Source organism: Salvelinus fontinalis, chromosome 30 (assembly GCF_029448725.1).
Source record: "Salvelinus fontinalis isolate EN_2023a chromosome 30, ASM2944872v1, whole genome shotgun sequence".
Lineage (NCBI taxonomy): Eukaryota > Metazoa > Chordata > Actinopteri > Salmoniformes > Salmonidae > Salvelinus > Salvelinus fontinalis.
The window spans coordinates 20,184,783-20,201,378 of record NC_074694.1 but is presented as its reverse complement, the minus strand read 5'-3'; the positions used below and the strand labels follow the sequence as shown (position 1 = coordinate 20,201,378).

Here is a 16,596-nt window from a genome sequence, read left to right as displayed (position 1 = left end):
CCAATTTTATTAAATCGGCTTCACCATTTATTTTTTATAGCCTTAAAACCAGCAATTACCGCCTAACCAAAACCTGGTTAGAGAGAATAAATACAAGGATATTGGCCAGCGACGCTAGCTGCTGGATGAGAACTCCTCCTGACAGAAAGAAAATGAGCAGTGAATTAAGTAACCCCACAACAGCTTGCTCACATCTGGGCACAGCCCCTTTGCCCACAAGGAGGAGGCTTAAACACATTTAGATGGGTTACAAAGATCTCCCTAGAGGGTAGCAACAACAACAGAGCCAGCCTCGATCCTATCATGTCTCTGTGCTTGCAGCAGCTTTATGACTATTTAACTCTTCTGATGAGAGGTCAGAGTCTAGGCCTCGATCAGGAGCAACAAAAAGTTAAGGGCCTTTTGGGAAAGTAGGCTAATTGTTACACAAACAATAAAGAACATCAATCCCAGACCTGTCCTCCCACTACTAAACTTGTAATTCGTGAACTCCACTAGGTCTAAAAGACCATAAAAAGAAAACCACATCGTAGTTTCAAAAGCAGCAGGTCAGAACGTTCCACTGGAAAAGCCAAAAGGGTTCTGCCTGGAAGACATAGGACAAATTATTTAAATCAACATGACATTAATAGGAGCCTAAACGTCCTGTTGTACAAACAAGATATGTCAAATCAACTGGCTTGGTGAACTAGGCTACCTCTCAGGTAATCAGGGGCAGAAGAACATCCATGTATGTGTACATTGTGTAATTGGGTCACACAGACAGACCCCCTAAAACCTTCCCTGTCAGATTGTATCAAGCCTAACCATAGGCACACACAATGGCTACATCATATGATAGGCCAATAAACAGCCATATATATATATATATATATATATATATATATATATATACACTGCTAAAAAAAATAAAGGGAACACTTAAACAACACAATGTAACTCCAAGTCAATCACACTTCTGTGAAATCAAACTGTCCACTTAGGAAGCAACACTGATTGACAATACATTTCACATGCAGTTGTGCAAATGGAATAGACAAAAGGTGGAAATTATAGGCAATTAGCAAGACACCCCCAAAAAAGGAGTGATTCTGCAGGTGGTGACCACAGACCACTTCTCAGTTCCTATGCTTCCTGGCTGATGTTTTGGTCACTTTTGAATGCTGGCGGTGCTCTCACTCTAGTGGTAGCATGAGACGGAGTCTACAACCCACACAAGTGGCTCAGGTAGTGCAGTTCATCCAGGATGGCACATCAATGCGAACTGTGGTCATTTTGCAGGGCGCTGGCAGTGCACCTCCTTGCACAAAGGCGGAGGTAGCGGTCCTGCTGCTGGGTTGTTGCCCTCCTACGGCCTCCTCCATGTCTCCTGATGTACTGGCCTGTCTCCTGGTAGCGCCTCCATGCTCTGGACACTACGCTGACAGACACAGCAAACCTTCTTGCCACAGCTCGCATTGATGTGCCATCCTGGATGAACTACACTACCTGAGCCACCTGTGTGGGTTGTAGACTCCGTCTCATGCTACCACTAGAGTGAGAGCACCGCCAGCATTCAAAAGTGACCAAAACATCAGCCAGGAAGCATAGGAACTGAGAAGTGGTCTGTGGTCACCACCTGCAGAATCACTCCTTTTTTGGGGGTGTCTTGCTAATTGCCTATAATTTCCACCTTTTGTCTATTCCATTTGCACAACGGCATGTGAAATTTATTGTCAATCAGTGTTGCTTCCTAAGTGGACAGTTTGATTTCATAGAAGTGTGATTGACTTGGAGTTACATTGTGTTGTTTAAGTGTTCCCTTTATTTTTTTGAGCAGTATATATATATATATATATATAATGCCAGTCAAAAGTTTGGACACACCTACTCATTCAAGGGTTTTTCTTTATTTTTACTACAGGTCATCTGATGCAGCACTCCGTCACTCTCTTTCATGGTAATATAGCCCTTACAGAGCCTATAAGTGTGTTAGGTCATTGTCCTGTTGAAAAAAATTATCATCCCATCTTGCGCTTAATGGGACTGCGAATCACTGCAGAGTGCTGTGGTAGCCATGCTGGTTAAGTGTACTTTGCTTTTTAAATAAAATCACTGAGTGTCACCAGCAAAGCACCCCCACACCACCTCCTCCATGCTTCATGGTGGGAACCACACATGCGGAGATCACCCATTCACCTGCTCTGCATCTCACAAAGACACGGCGGTTGGAACCAAAAATCCCAAATTTGGATACAGACCAAAGGAAAGATTTACACCAGTCTAATGTCCATTGCTTGTGTTTCTTGCCCAAGCAAGTCTCTTCTCATTATAGGTGTCCTGCAGCAATTTGACCTTGAAGGCCTGATTCACAGTCATCAGCTCTGAACAGTTGATGTTGAGATGTGTCTGCTACTTGAACTCTGAAGTATTTATTTGGGCTGCAATTTGAGGCTGGTAACTAATGAACTTATCCTCGACAGCAGAGGTAACTCTGGGTCTTCCTTTCCTGTGGAATTCCTCATGAGAGCCAGTTTCTAGATGGTGGTTCATGAATGGCACTTGATGGTTTTTGCGACTGCACTTGAAGAAACTTTAAAAGTTCTTAAAATGTTCTGGATTGACTGACCTTCACGTCCTAAAGTAATGATGGACTGTTGTTTCTCTTTGCTTATTTGAGCTGTTCTTGTCATAATATGGACTTGGTCTTATACAGAAGATGGCACTGTTTGGTAAACCACCCCTACCTTGTCACAGCACAACTGATTGGCTCAAACGTATTAAGGAAAGAAATTCCACAAATGAACTTTTAACAAGGCACACCTGTTAATTGAAATGCATTTCAGGTGACTACCTCCTCATGAAGCTGGTTGAGAGAATGCCAAGAGTGTGCAAAGCTGTCATCAATGCAAAGGGTGGCTAGTTTGAAGAATATCAAATATATTTTTGGTTTGTGTAACACTTTTTTGGTTACTACATGAATCCATGTGTTATTTCATAATTTTGATGGTTTCACTATTATTCCACAATGTAGAAAATAGTTTTAAAAAATAAAGAAAAACCCTGGAATGAGAAGGTGTGTCCAAACTTTTGACTGGTACCATATATAAAATTGAGACAGTCTGCTGTCCCTGAGGAGGGAATGAATCCTATGACAACATTTGGGAGGGATGCAACAGATGAAAAAAAGTTCAGTCCCTTGTAGAAATGTTGCAGCCTTCTGGCAATTTTGCACAGAGCCTGCTAACAAGGCAGAGGAGGATATTTTCATTGGCTAAAACTTTCAAACAGCTGTGTGGTGCTACTGAACTTTCCCTTTGATTAGATTGTGTCACATGTAAAGCGCAAAGCAGTCCATTGGGAGAACCATTCAAACTACATAGTAGGCCTATACATGAAACACAGAATAAAATGAATGTCCCATAAAAAAAAGCTGACAGACCATATATTAAAAATTGTGAAGATCAATTTCTGAAACGTATTGACCACTGTCTGCACAATCTAATGTGTTTGTTTATGACAAAAGATTGTTAACCTTTGACCATATTTGTAGACAATACACTTTTTACATCTCCTGCTAGCACCCAGATGACAGAGGATTGAAATAATTTGCAATGACTGCAGACCGTTTACCTTCACCAGGTGAATAACAAAAAGTCCATTCTGCCTGGAGGATCCATAACGTATGAATCCATAGGCTAACTGTTGCCAATCAAAACCACCCAAGCTGGGAGCTCCTAGCTCCAGCAAACTGTCTGTTGCTCTGGTAGCAAGGCTGCTCTCCCAGGCCACTAGTCCAGTAACCACTACAAACACTGTCTCTGCTTAGCTCACTACAACATCATTTCTAGTCTTCTACAACAAGTGCATCCCAAGCACAAGTGGCACTAAAGCAACTAACTCATTAGGCCTAAAAGCCGTACATATAGTCTATTCAAAACACAGTACACAGAAAAGCCAACCGATTCCCTGCTGTTGACAAACAACCATTACAAAGGACATATAGTGTGCCGCGTTGTGCTCCACATTTGTTTTAGCACAAAAAATGCATCCTTACTGGAAAAAAACAAGACCAGAGTTCAGATCATGGAGATGGTGGGGAGGAGACAGTAAAGACCTCACCAGGAAGAAGCAGGGTTCACTTAATTAAGACAGCCTAACGAAAGAGTATAGCGGCATTGTTCCTGTCATGGTTCCTGTGCCCCACTAGTTAGTAATCGAACTGATCAATGGATATGGGCAGTAGGGCCAGGACAATACCAGTATTGTAATATTTGTTCCATGGCAAAAATGAAAACGTGGAGCACACTAAACTCTTCGGTCCTTTAAAAACCTGCTGTATGTAAAATAGTGTGTTATAGCTTGGAAAATAAATACATGTTGCTCTAGATGACAACATAATGTTTGTTTCCAACATTAAGGCTGTTTTCCTAAACAAGTTTAGTCTGCGTCTTGTTTTGTTTCCTTGCCATGATACTAACGAGTATCGCAATACTGGTATTGTCCCGGCCCTCTTTTAAAGACTTTGCCAAATTCTGCTAAATAACATTTCAGGTTTTTAGGGTACAAAAACAAAGCCGGCTCTAATTTAATAGGATACCGTGTATTGGGGACAGTTTAAGAGGTGGCAGAATGACCAAAAACAAAACAGTGTTCCTCTCTTCCAGGCCGATGAAGAATGCAAATGTCTATATGTAAGCCTGTAATCTATAGTATTGAGAGCTCAGATTACAAGTGACAGCATCAAACACTCTTATTGCACTTCATAGCTATGCTTCCCTAAGGCTGCTTTTAGACAGGGAGACCAATTGTGAGATTTTTTTCACTCATTGTTCAAAAGACCAATCAGATCAGCTCTGAAAAGATCTGATGCGATTGGTCAAAACACCAATTAGCAGGAAAAAATAGAATTGGCTGCCTGTCTAAACACCCTAAATACTTAATTAGGAAAATACACATTAGTACCGAGTGCCCTCTTTTCTAACAATTGGAGGTAGTCATATTCAAAAAGGATGTGGTAGTACCTCTCTGCTTGGTCATGATGTCACATGATGAGTACCCCATAACTTATACCCAATTTATTTTAGATGTCAATGGCTGCATGTACACAGGCAGCCCAAAACTGATATTTTCCCAACTGATTGGTCTTTCGACCAATCAGATCAGCGCCTTTGCCAATAATTGGGCAACGCAGCCAATATAGCCTAGCTAGCTAACATTACATGTACCTCTTCACTTCGGAGGCCTCAGACCATCATTTGAACAGCTGCCTTGACTATTTTGAAGCCTCCTCAACTACCGTGACTTGTATGGCTTATCCTATAACTGGTCATACTTACACGCTAATGTTCACAATAACGTAGCTGGAAAATTGACTAAAATCTAGTCAGATTAGACAAATGAGAATCACCTAGCTAACGTTAGCACCAAAATAGAGAAAGGAGTTTGTTTGCGCTCAAAAAGCTCTGACGGTCAGTTCCAAGTGAATTTCCCCTGCTTTTATAAATTAGCTCGCTTTGTCTAACCATCAGCTGTTAACGTACCGGTAACTAGACGGTTGTCGGAAATTGTCGCGCATAGAACCTAAACGTTGTTTACATTTGAAAGGTTCGTTTTCGTAAAATTGCCTGGTTACCCCATTGTGTGCCTCGGTATAACGCCGGTGGGTGTCCTCAGTCATAGATACAAATGTAATCCTAACATAGCCAGGCCTTGGTTAAGGTGGTGTGAGACGCCGCACAGACAAATGTGTTAGCTACTTTAGATGCGTCAAGTGAATTTAGCAAGCTACTAACGTTAGCTGTCTACGCCAACGACAGTGGCTAGCCTTAGCCACAGCTAAAACGTGATTTATTCACCTAGTTATTTTCTCTACAATTTGTGACTAGCAACAGTAGCTAGCTGCATTGGCTAGATGGTTAATGTTAGCTAACCAGACAACACAAATACCAACTCTAGAGATCTCAACTTTCGTTAAACTAGTAACGGGGAAGGCGTAATGACAGGAAACTAAAATTGTCCTCTACATAATGTGCAAATAACAATTAAGTTATGTTCACTTCGATAATTTCCTAATTGTTATTAAACAAAGGCGTAGCTAGTTGGCTAGCTAGCCGTCTACAGAACGTCCGTCATGTGTTGCCAATTTGCTCGTTACGTTAACGTACTACTAGTTCACTTAGCTGGCTAACTTTATACCAGTAAAAACTAACGTTAGCAAGACTAGAAATACTAAGGCATCCACAAGAGACTGACTAATCGTTATTTACAATGTACAATAGTCGTTTGAGTATTCTCTTCTACGATCTGTAGCTAGTCAAGATCAGCAAGGATTAGTTTAGGTCTAGGAACAAACCAAGCCAAACAAAGCGCGGCCTTAAGGATTGTGGACAGAGCAAGATGCCTCGGCGTTTCCTACCGTCTCAACCAAAAGGGAAATATTTTCAACCCTAATTTTGAAAATCAACCTGACAACACGCAAACGTTTAACTTGAGTCAACAAGTCACGTAATTAACGTATGTCTGTAAAGGTTTGAAATGGGCCCAATTAGCTTAGCGACTACATTAAACGCATTACCTCTTTCCTGGTTGTTCCTTTCCGGCTGTACCGGGCGCGGCCTCGACACTCGCCTGGGTCTTCTGCTGGTTGCTCTGACGGAGTTCATTTGGGGTATTTAGAATTTAAAAGAAAAACCGAACCCTTCGCTACAGTTGGAACGACGTCTAAGCACGCAATCTAAAATGTTTTTTTCTTAAACATTGCTCAATAAGTCACCCCTTTCCTGCGGCTAGAGATTTTTTTTATATTTATTTGCGTTGCCCCTGCAACCCTTGCTCAGCTGCGTTTTGCTATTGCAGGAGGAGACATTAGCGCAGAGACCGTCCGACAACAAGAAAATTGAACATCAATCACATGGGAAGAACTTCCACCAATAGCACATCGTAGTTCGACGTTTTTTCTTGCCACTGCAAACATGAATGTGCGTCTGAAAATGGCTGAGAATGAAACAATAAAGCATATTATGGGCTCCCGTTACCTCTGAACTATTATTAGCCTACTGTAGCCTAATCATCACTATGTGTGTTAGTACTAGGCTGGAACCAAACCCTACACACCCTGTGAGTCCTGTTCAGAACAGTCTTTCGAGATATATAGACATTCAGTACAGGGGGCTAGTAGCCCACAATAGGGACTGAAGAACAAAGGTATATATGGCTAAAGAAGCCCACTCCATTTTAAAGTATTATTTGCCAATTCATCTATCGGAAAATATAATTGGTCAATGTGGTTTCCTTCTGTTGTCTGAAGTAGAAGCCAGTATAGGTTTATTATTAGTCCTGACATATCTGACACAATGCCTTGCATAACTATGTCTAAACAAGCACCTGATTGACTCCTGTAGGATAGACTGGACTACCCCCCCCCCCCCCCCCCCCCCCCCCCCACAACACAACACAGGATTGTGCACAGGGTTTGGATAACAGGTGGGCTAGAGGGGTCATCAAATCAGGGCCCCTCAGAAGAATTCTCATACCAATATGGCGCCCCCAAAATGTTCAAAGATATCGATGTCTGGGACCCATAAGACACCTCGTCGGGCACCCCAAGAGTCAATGTGTAATTCAAACCCTGAGTTTGTGTGCCACTGCCAGTCATTGACTCAGTGCTTAGAAGGAACAAATAAGCCTACAGACAGACATCACTACTCCTGTACATGGTCTTTCTCACAGTTCAGCTGTCTATGTAAATCAGTGTAATAAAAACATACTTTATCAATCACCAGTGTTGAACTTTACCTCACAGCTGAGGTCTTCTCCTTTGTGGTCAGCTGTCATTACTTTAAGTTCCTGACTGACAGCTGTATAGACCACATGTTGTGTGGTTGGTGGCTGGCTGATTGTGACCCAAATGGCACTCTATTCCCTATTTAGTGCACTACTTTTGAACAGGGACCATAGGTCATGTGGGATGTAGACACTGATGCCCATTGCAAATAGTGTCTGTAAGTAATTGGCATCTCTTGAACTACAACAAGAGGTGGCCACATTTTATGCATAGGGATTGATGGGTCGCTCTGACTGAGCATATCCAGCAGTAGGCCGTCCTGCTGCTAATTCTAATGAAAGCTCTAGTGTTAATTATTGAGCGAATGCTCAGGCCTCATTGAATGCTCTTCGTACTTGTGTATTTGTCATAGTATGGTAAACATTCTGTGAGTTAGATATTGAGCTTCAATGCCTTTATTCAATGGGCAGTTTATTTGTGAAATTTCTGAACAAAGCTCATTCATGATTCAATATTTCAGTGAAATAGTGATCATTCAAGTGTTACTGTATGGGACCTTGAATGCAGTGTTTCTCTTATATTCATTTAGCGGTGGCGGGCCGCAAAATGTTGTCTCTGAGACCAAGAGGTGAGCCTCTAAAATCTTTGGTCAGAGGCCGCGCAATTGGCCATGCCCGCTCTACGCTAACTTTGCCACCGCTGCTGAAAAAAGTCATATGGGAAACACTGGAATGGCATCATGAATAATATACATTTGACTGAGAGGAGGTAGCCTATCTATTCATGCATTCCAGTCTAGTGAATGTTCACTCACAGATGGAGCCATATTGAGGCATCATGCTCTGATTTCCTCATTGCGAAGGGTTAGTAATGTCACATAGGAAATAACGCCATCTGTTGGGAGGTAATGATGATGCCACGTAAACCTCTAACCTAGGACTGCCCCCTGTGGTGTATTCATTAGTCAGACAATGTGACAATGCTAACAGTTGCAATGGAAGCTGTTTACTCCAAACCGAAAGATCAGGGGCGTATTCATTATGGAAACCGTATACCATTTAAGAAGCAAACGAAACGGGGAGGAACCTACCTGAATTTGTTCAATAGAAACTCTCGTTTACATTTTCCGTTGGAGTAAACTGTTTCTGTTGAAAAACTTTTTGCAACAGACTAATCATTTTGCAACAGACCCTGTGTAATGATTACACCTCAGATGTCATATAATGAAAAGAGGGACATCACAGATGGATGCAAATCTTCTACTGATTTGTTTTTTCTAATTGTTCAATAATTTATGGGCTGTGGGAAGAGACTACTAATTGTTCCAGTCTCAGTCAGCTCCCTCTTTGACAACAGCACCATCAACAGCACCATCAACAAACTACAGCAGCAGTGAGATTCCCACTCTGCTTAAAGGCCCAGTGCAGTCAAAACCATGATTACCTGGGTTTTATATTTCCATACTATGAGGTTGGAATCATACTGTGAAATTGTGAAAATGATGATAATGCCCTTGTAGTGTGCGAGCTGTTTGAAAAGACCGCCTGAAATGTCAGCCTGTTTTGGTGGGAGGGAGTTTTGGCCTTCCATGGTGACATCACCATGCAGTAAATTAGTTAATAGACCAATAAGGAAGAGTTCCAAATTTCTCAGCTAATTTTCTGTTTTCTCCTCCCCACTCAAACCACTCCCAGACAGTCTAGCAAAATTCTTGCTTGAGAAATTGCTCTTAGCTTAGAAACTATTTTTGTTTGTTTTTGACCATTTTAATGGAAAACAATCACAGTAAGGTACTTAATTGTTACCCAGCAATGATTTGATATTAAAATAAAACGACTGCATTGGACCTTTAATCACTATCAAATGCACATCACACTATTGCTCTCGAGTGGCACAGCGGTCTAAGGCTCTTGAGGCGTCACTACAAACACCCTGGTTTGATTCCAGGCTGTATCACAACCAGCCGTGATTGGGAGTCCCATAGGGGGGTGCACAATTGGCACGGATTTGGCCGGTGTAGGCCGTCATTGTAAATAACAATGTGTTCTTAACTGCCTTGCATAGTTAAAAAAAAGGTTCAATAAAAAATTGCTGTATATTCCTTACATAATCGTATCTCTTTGCTGTAGTGTATAGCCATGAAAGAATATTTTGTAAGAGATGGCATTCCTTCATTCCTTGCATGTTCCCTGTGTGTGTGTGTGTGTGTGTTTGTGTGTTGTCCTGTCACACACACAATACACAACCTTAGAACACAATGTCAGTCTGTATTGCAATACCGTTTTACACCGGGGCCCAATGCTGGACATAATAACTTAAAACCCCCTAGGGTTGATGTCCGCGCCCCCACGGAAATGTAATTAGCGTAATAACAAAATCCCCATTAAAATCTGTCAGTTTAAACTAGAGATAAGCTAGAGAAGCCAGCAGAACATCCCACCTCAGATCCTGACCATAGCCTCGACATCACAGCAGGACAGATAAATGAAGAACCCCAAGCCCAGGGGTTCCCACGCCCTCCTAGCACCCCCCTGTCAAACAAGCCACAGATTGTAATCCTTATGGACTCAAACGAGAAATATATACAAGAAAATACACTTTTTCCCAAACACAGTGTCTAAACTCTAGTGTCCAAACACCCAGCGTGCCCTAGACCTTCTGTAAGAGGACCAATTAGGGTCACCCAGCCAGATAATGATAAACACAGGCACAGCACTCAAGGGAGTGATTTAAAAGGCTTCTTCTACTTTCCTAAACGCACAAGTGGTTATCTCCACCCTGCTACCACAAAAAGACCTCTACCCTGCTACCATAAAGCGGGTAAACGCAAGTATTTCCTGTGACTGTGCCTCAAAATCGAATGTTTACCTGGCCCACCACTCCACCCTGGACTTGAACAGCCTTTACAACCAGGTCCACCTATACAAGGCAGCAGTGCCCACTTTCGCCAGGACCCTAAAGGACATCGCCCTCAACCGCAGCCCCAACACCTCACAGGAGCAACAGATCAACGGACACCCCGCCCAGACCAGCGAGACACTCTCCCAGACATGCGGGACCCCCCAGGACGTACACCTAGAGGATCCACGCTGAGAGGACCTACATCCAGACCACAGCACCACCAGCCACATCCACACCCCCATCCTAACCAATCAATACTCCCCCAAACCAACCATGCCCACACCCCATGCCACACCTCACCTCAGGCCCACTCAGATCAGACCTATGCCCCTCCTGCCCCCAACCCTGCAAAGAGGGCCTCAACATGAAAATCACACATACGCCCAGGCCGTGAGCAGGCAAACAGAAGCAACCCCACTCTTACTCTAGCCCAAGCAAATGGCATGTATCAGATGCTCAGCAGGCTCTGCTCACACTTACTGGTCTGAGGCCAAACCACAGGACTAACAACATTGGACACTTTATGGAACACAAAGCCTTCACTATCTCATCCTGGAATATCCAAGACCTGAGGTCATTTGCCTTTGGCCTAAAGAGCAGGAACCTGGAATTCACCAAAGAAATTTGAAATACAGACATTGTCATCCTACAAGAAACATGGTATAGAGGAGACGGACCCACTGGTTGCCCTCTAGGTTACAGAGAGCTGGTAGTTCCATCTACCAAACTACCAGGTGTGAAACAGGGAAGGTACTCAGGGGGGTATGCTAATCTGGTATAGAACAGACCTAACCCATCTATTATTTATTTATTTATTTATTGTATTTCACCTTAATTTAACCAGGTAGGCCAGTTGAGAACAAGTTCTCATTTAAAACTGTGGCCTGGCCAAGATAAAGCAAAGCAGTGCGACAAAAATAACTACACGAAGTTACACATAAACAAACGTACAGTCAATAATACAAAAGAAAATACAAAAAATTACAATTATTACATGAACTATTACATTAATCAAAACATAAACATTTGGCTTGAAATTCAAAAGGACATTTAATTTTTTAAACTAGGAAAGTCAGTTAACAACAAATTCGTATTTACAATGACGGCCTACCCCGGCCTACCCTATTCCCTCTCACATATGCCCCCCCCCCCCCCCTTAGACACAACTACGACAACATAACCAGCAAAAACACGTCACAACTCTTGCAGCTATGTTGCATGCTGGGTAAGTGCATAGTCAATCGTAGGCTTCGAGGGGACTCCTACGGTAGGTACACCTATAGCTCATCTCTTTGCAGTAGTATTGTAGACTACGTTATCACCAACCTCAACCCAGAGTCTCTCAGAGCGTTTACAGTCAGCCCACTGACACTCTTATCAGATCACAGTAAAATCACAATCTACTTGAACGGAGTAAGAATCAAGCCTGAGGCATCAAAGCCGAACAAACTACATACTATTAAGACATTGTATAGATGGAAGGAGGGTAGTATATTAACCTATCAACAAACAATTGGCCAACAACATAACTTAGAAGTAGAAAGCCTGAACAATATATTTGACCTTTCAGCAGACATATCAAATGTTCTGGCAGAAAACCTAAGACAAATAACAATGAGAAATGGTTTGATGAAAAATGTAAAAACCTAAGAAAGAAATTGATTAAACCTATCCAACCAAAAACACAGAGAACCAGAAAACCTTAGCTTACGCCTTCACTAACAGAATGACAGAAAACAGCTCATTGTGACTGAGGAATCCATAGAATCAAATCACTTCTGGGAAAATTGGAACACACTAAACAAACAACAACACAAAGAGCTATCTATCCAAAATTGAGATGTATGAATAAACCCCTTCTCCAACCTTTTCGGGCATTTAACAAAGAACCAAGGGCAAAAAACATATAGCAGTCCATTCAGAAAGTATTCAGACCTCTTGACGTTTTCCACATTTGGTTACTTTACAGCCTTATTCTAAAATGGATCAAATCAAATACATTCCTCATCAATCTATACACAATACCCCATAATGACAAAGTGAAAAGTTTTTTTGAAATGTTTGCTAATTTGTTAAATGTAAAAACAGAAATACCTTATTTACATAAGTATTTTGACCCTTTGCTATGAGATTCGAAATTGAGCTCAGATGCATCCTGTTTCCACTGATCATCCTTGAGATGTTTCTACAACTTGATTGGAGTCCACCTGTGGTAAATTCAATTGATTGGACATGATTTGGAAAGACACACACCTGTCTATATAAACTCCCACAGCTGACAGCGTACGTCAGAGAAGAAACCAAGCCATGAGGTCAAAGGATTTGTCCGTAGAACTCAGAGATACGATTGTGTCGAGGCACAGACCTGGGGAAGGGTACCAAAAAATGTCTGCAGCATTGAAGGTCCCCAATAACATAGTGGCCTCCATCATTCTTAAATGGAAGAAGTTAGGAACCACCAAGACTCTTCCTAAAGCTGGCCGCCAGGCCAAACTGAGCAATCGAGGGAGAAGGACCTTGGTCAGAGAGGTGACCAAGAACCCGATGGTCACTCTGACAGAGCTCCAGAGTTTCTATGTGGAGATGGGAGAACATTCCAGAAGGACAACCATCTCTGCAGCACTCCACCAAATCAGGCCTTTATGGTAGAGTGGCCAGACGGAAGCCACTCCTCAGTAAAACGCACATGACAGCCCACTTGTAGTTTGCCAAAAGGCACCTAAAGACTCTCAGACCCTGATAAACAAGATTCTCTGCTCTGATGAAACCAAGATTGAACTCTATGGCCTGAATGCCAAGCGTCACGTCTGGAGTAAACCTGGCACCATCCCTACGGTGAAGCATGGTGATGGCAGCATCCTGTTGTGTGGAAGTTTTTCAGCAGCAGGGACTGGGAGATTGGTCAGGACCAAAGGAAAGATGAACGGAGCAAAGTACTGAGAGATTCTTGATGAAAACCTGCTCCAGAGCGCTCAGGACCTCATTCTGGGGTGAAGGTTGATCTTCCAATAGGACAACGACCCTAAGCACACAGCCAAGACAATGCAGGAGTGGCTTCGGGACAAGTCTCTGAATGTCCTCGAGTGGCCCAGCCAGAGCCCGGACTTGAACCCAATCGAACATCTCTGGAGAGACCTGAAAATAGCTGTGCAGCGACACTCCCCATCCAACCTGACAGAGCTTGAAAGGATCTGCAGAGAAGAATGGGGGAAACTCCCCAAATACAGGTGTGCCAAGCTTGTAGCGTCATACCCAAGAAGGCTCGAGGCTGGAATCACTGTCTAAGGTGCTTCAACAAAGTACTGAGTACTGAATACTTATGTAATTGTGATATTTCAGTTTTGTATTTTTAATGAATTTGTTCAAATTTCTTAAAACCTGTTTTTGCTTTGTCATTATGGGGTATTGTGTGTAAATTGGTGAGGGGGGAAAAAACTATTTAATCCGTTTAAGAATAAGGCGTAACGTAACAAAATGTGGAAAAAAGGCCAGGGGTCTGAATACTTTCCGAATACACTGTACATGATAATTTACAAAACTTAGAATCAGCTATTAAAAGACTACCAGAACCCACTGGACTCTCCAATTACATTGGTTGAGCTACAGGATAAAATGCAAACCCTCCAACTCAGAAAGGCCTGTGGTGTTGATGGTATACTAAATGAAATTATAAAAGTATAGACCACACATTCAAATGGGCTATTCCTAAACTCTTCAACATCATCCTCAGCTCTGGCATATTCTCTAATATTTAGAACCAAGGCCGGATCACCCCAATCCACAAAACTGGAGACAAATTTTACCCCAATAATTACCTTGAACTATGCGTCAGCACCAATCTCAGAAACAATCCTCTACAGTATCATTAAATCAAATCAATGTTTATTTGTCACGTGCGCCGAATACAACAGGTGTAGACCTTACAGTTAAATGCTTACTTACAGGCTCTAACCAATAGTGCAAAAAAGGTGTTAGGTGAACAATAGGTACATAAATAAAGAAGTAAAAACAACAGTAAAAAGACAGTGAAAAACAGTAGCGAGGCTATAAAAGTAGCGAGGCTACATACAGACACCGGTTAGTCAGGCTGATTGAGGTAGTATGTACATGTAGATATGATTACAGTGACTATGCATATATGATGAACAGAGAGTAGCAGTAGCGTAAAGAGGGGTTTGCGGGTGGCAGGTGGCGGGACACAATGCAGATAGCCCGGTTAGCCAATGTGCGGGAGCACTGGTTGGTCAGGCCAATTGAGGTAGTATGTACATATGTACATCAACAGCAGACTCCAACATTTTCTCAGTGAAAACAATGTCCTGAGCAAATGTCAAATTGGCTTCTTATCAAAATACCGTACAATAGACCATGTGTACACCCTGCATACCCTTATTAACAAACAAACAAAACAAAAGCAAAGTCTTCTCATGCTTTATTGATTTCAAAAAAGCTTTTTGCTCAATTTGGCAAGAGGGTATGCTATACAAAATGATGGAAAGCGGTGTTGGGGGGAAAGCATATGACATTATAAAATGAATGTACACAAACAACAAGTGTGCAGTTGAAATGGGCAATAAACACACAGATGTCTTTCCTCGGGGCAGTGGGGTAAGACAGGGATGCAGCTTGAGCCCCACCCTCTTCAACATGTATATCAATGAATTGGCGAGGGCACTAGAACAGTCTGCAGCACCTGGCCTCACCCTACTGGATTCATAAATCAAATGTCTACTGTTTGCAGATGATCTGGTGCTTCTGTCCCCAACCAAGGAGGGCCTACAGCAGCACCTAGATCTTCTGCACAGATTCTGATAGACTTGGGCCCTGACAGTGAATCTCAGCAAGACAAAAATAATTGTGTTCCAAAAAAGGTCCAGTAACCAGGAAACACATACACATTCTACCTAGACACTGTTGCCCTAGAGCACACACCTACCTCAGCTTATACATCAACACCACAGGTAACTTCCACAAGGCTGTGAACGATCTAGGAGACAAGGCAAGAAGGGCCTTCTATGCCATCAAAAAGGAACATAAAACATAACATCCCAATCAGGATCTGGCTAAAAGTACTTCAGTTATCAAACCCATTGCCTTCTATGGTGGTGAGGTCTGGGATCCACTCACCAACCAATAATTCTCGAAATGGGACAAACACCCAATTGAAAAAATATACTTAGTGTACAACGCAAAACCCCAAACAATCCATGCAGAGCATAATTAACAGAATATCCACTAGTTATCAAAATCCAGAAAAGAGCTGTTAAATTCTACAACCACCTAAAAGGAAGTGATGCCCACACATTCCATCATAATGCCCTCAGCTACAGAGAGATGAACCGAGAGAAGTGTCCCCTCAGCCAGCTGGTTCAAGGGCTCTGTTCACAAATGCAAATAGACCCCACAGAGCCGCAGGACAGAAACACATTTGGACCAACCAAATTATAAGAAAGCAAAAACATAACTATTTGACACAAATGGAAAAAAAATCAATCAAATAACAGAGCAAATTGGAATACTATCTGACCCTAAACAGAGTACACAGTGACAGAATACCTGACCACTGTGACTGACCCCAAATTTAAGAAAATTCTTGACTATGTATAGACTGAGTGAGCATAGCCTTGCTATTGAGAGGCCACCATAGGCAGAAGACAGGCGGTGCACACTGCCCACAAAATGAGGTGGAAACTTAGCTGCACTTCCTAAACTCCTGCCAAATGTATAACCACAGTAGATGTAAATTCCCACAGATCACACAGACCCACAAAGAATTTCAAAACAAGTCAAACATTGATAAACTCCCATATTTGTTAGGCAAAATACCACCGTGTGCATTCACAGCAACATGATTTGTGGCCCATTGCCATGAGAAAAGGGCAACCATTGAAGCACTAAGAACATTGTAAATACAACCTATATTTATCTGT

The 16,596-nt window shown here is 42.3% G+C and overlaps 1 protein-coding gene across 3 annotated transcripts in view; it reads right to left on the bottom strand.

Annotated features, from left to right (window-relative positions):
* Positions 1-7,008, bottom strand: part of LOC129828778 (F-box only protein 11-like) — a 40,115-nt gene extending 33,107 nt beyond the window's left edge. Inside the window, exon 1 of one of the 3 annotated variants that reach the window (XR_008755293.1) lies at positions 6,557-7,008. Coding sequence is in view for 2 of the 3 variants with exons in the window: in XM_055889978.1 (XP_055745953.1) it covers positions 6,557-6,644 (88 nt within the window). In the remaining variant the exon portion in view is untranslated. The remainder of the gene's footprint in view (positions 1-6,556) is intronic. The other 2 variants (XM_055889978.1, XM_055889979.1) reach the window with 2 other exon arrangements.
* Positions 7,009-16,596: the final 9,588 nt, after the last annotated feature.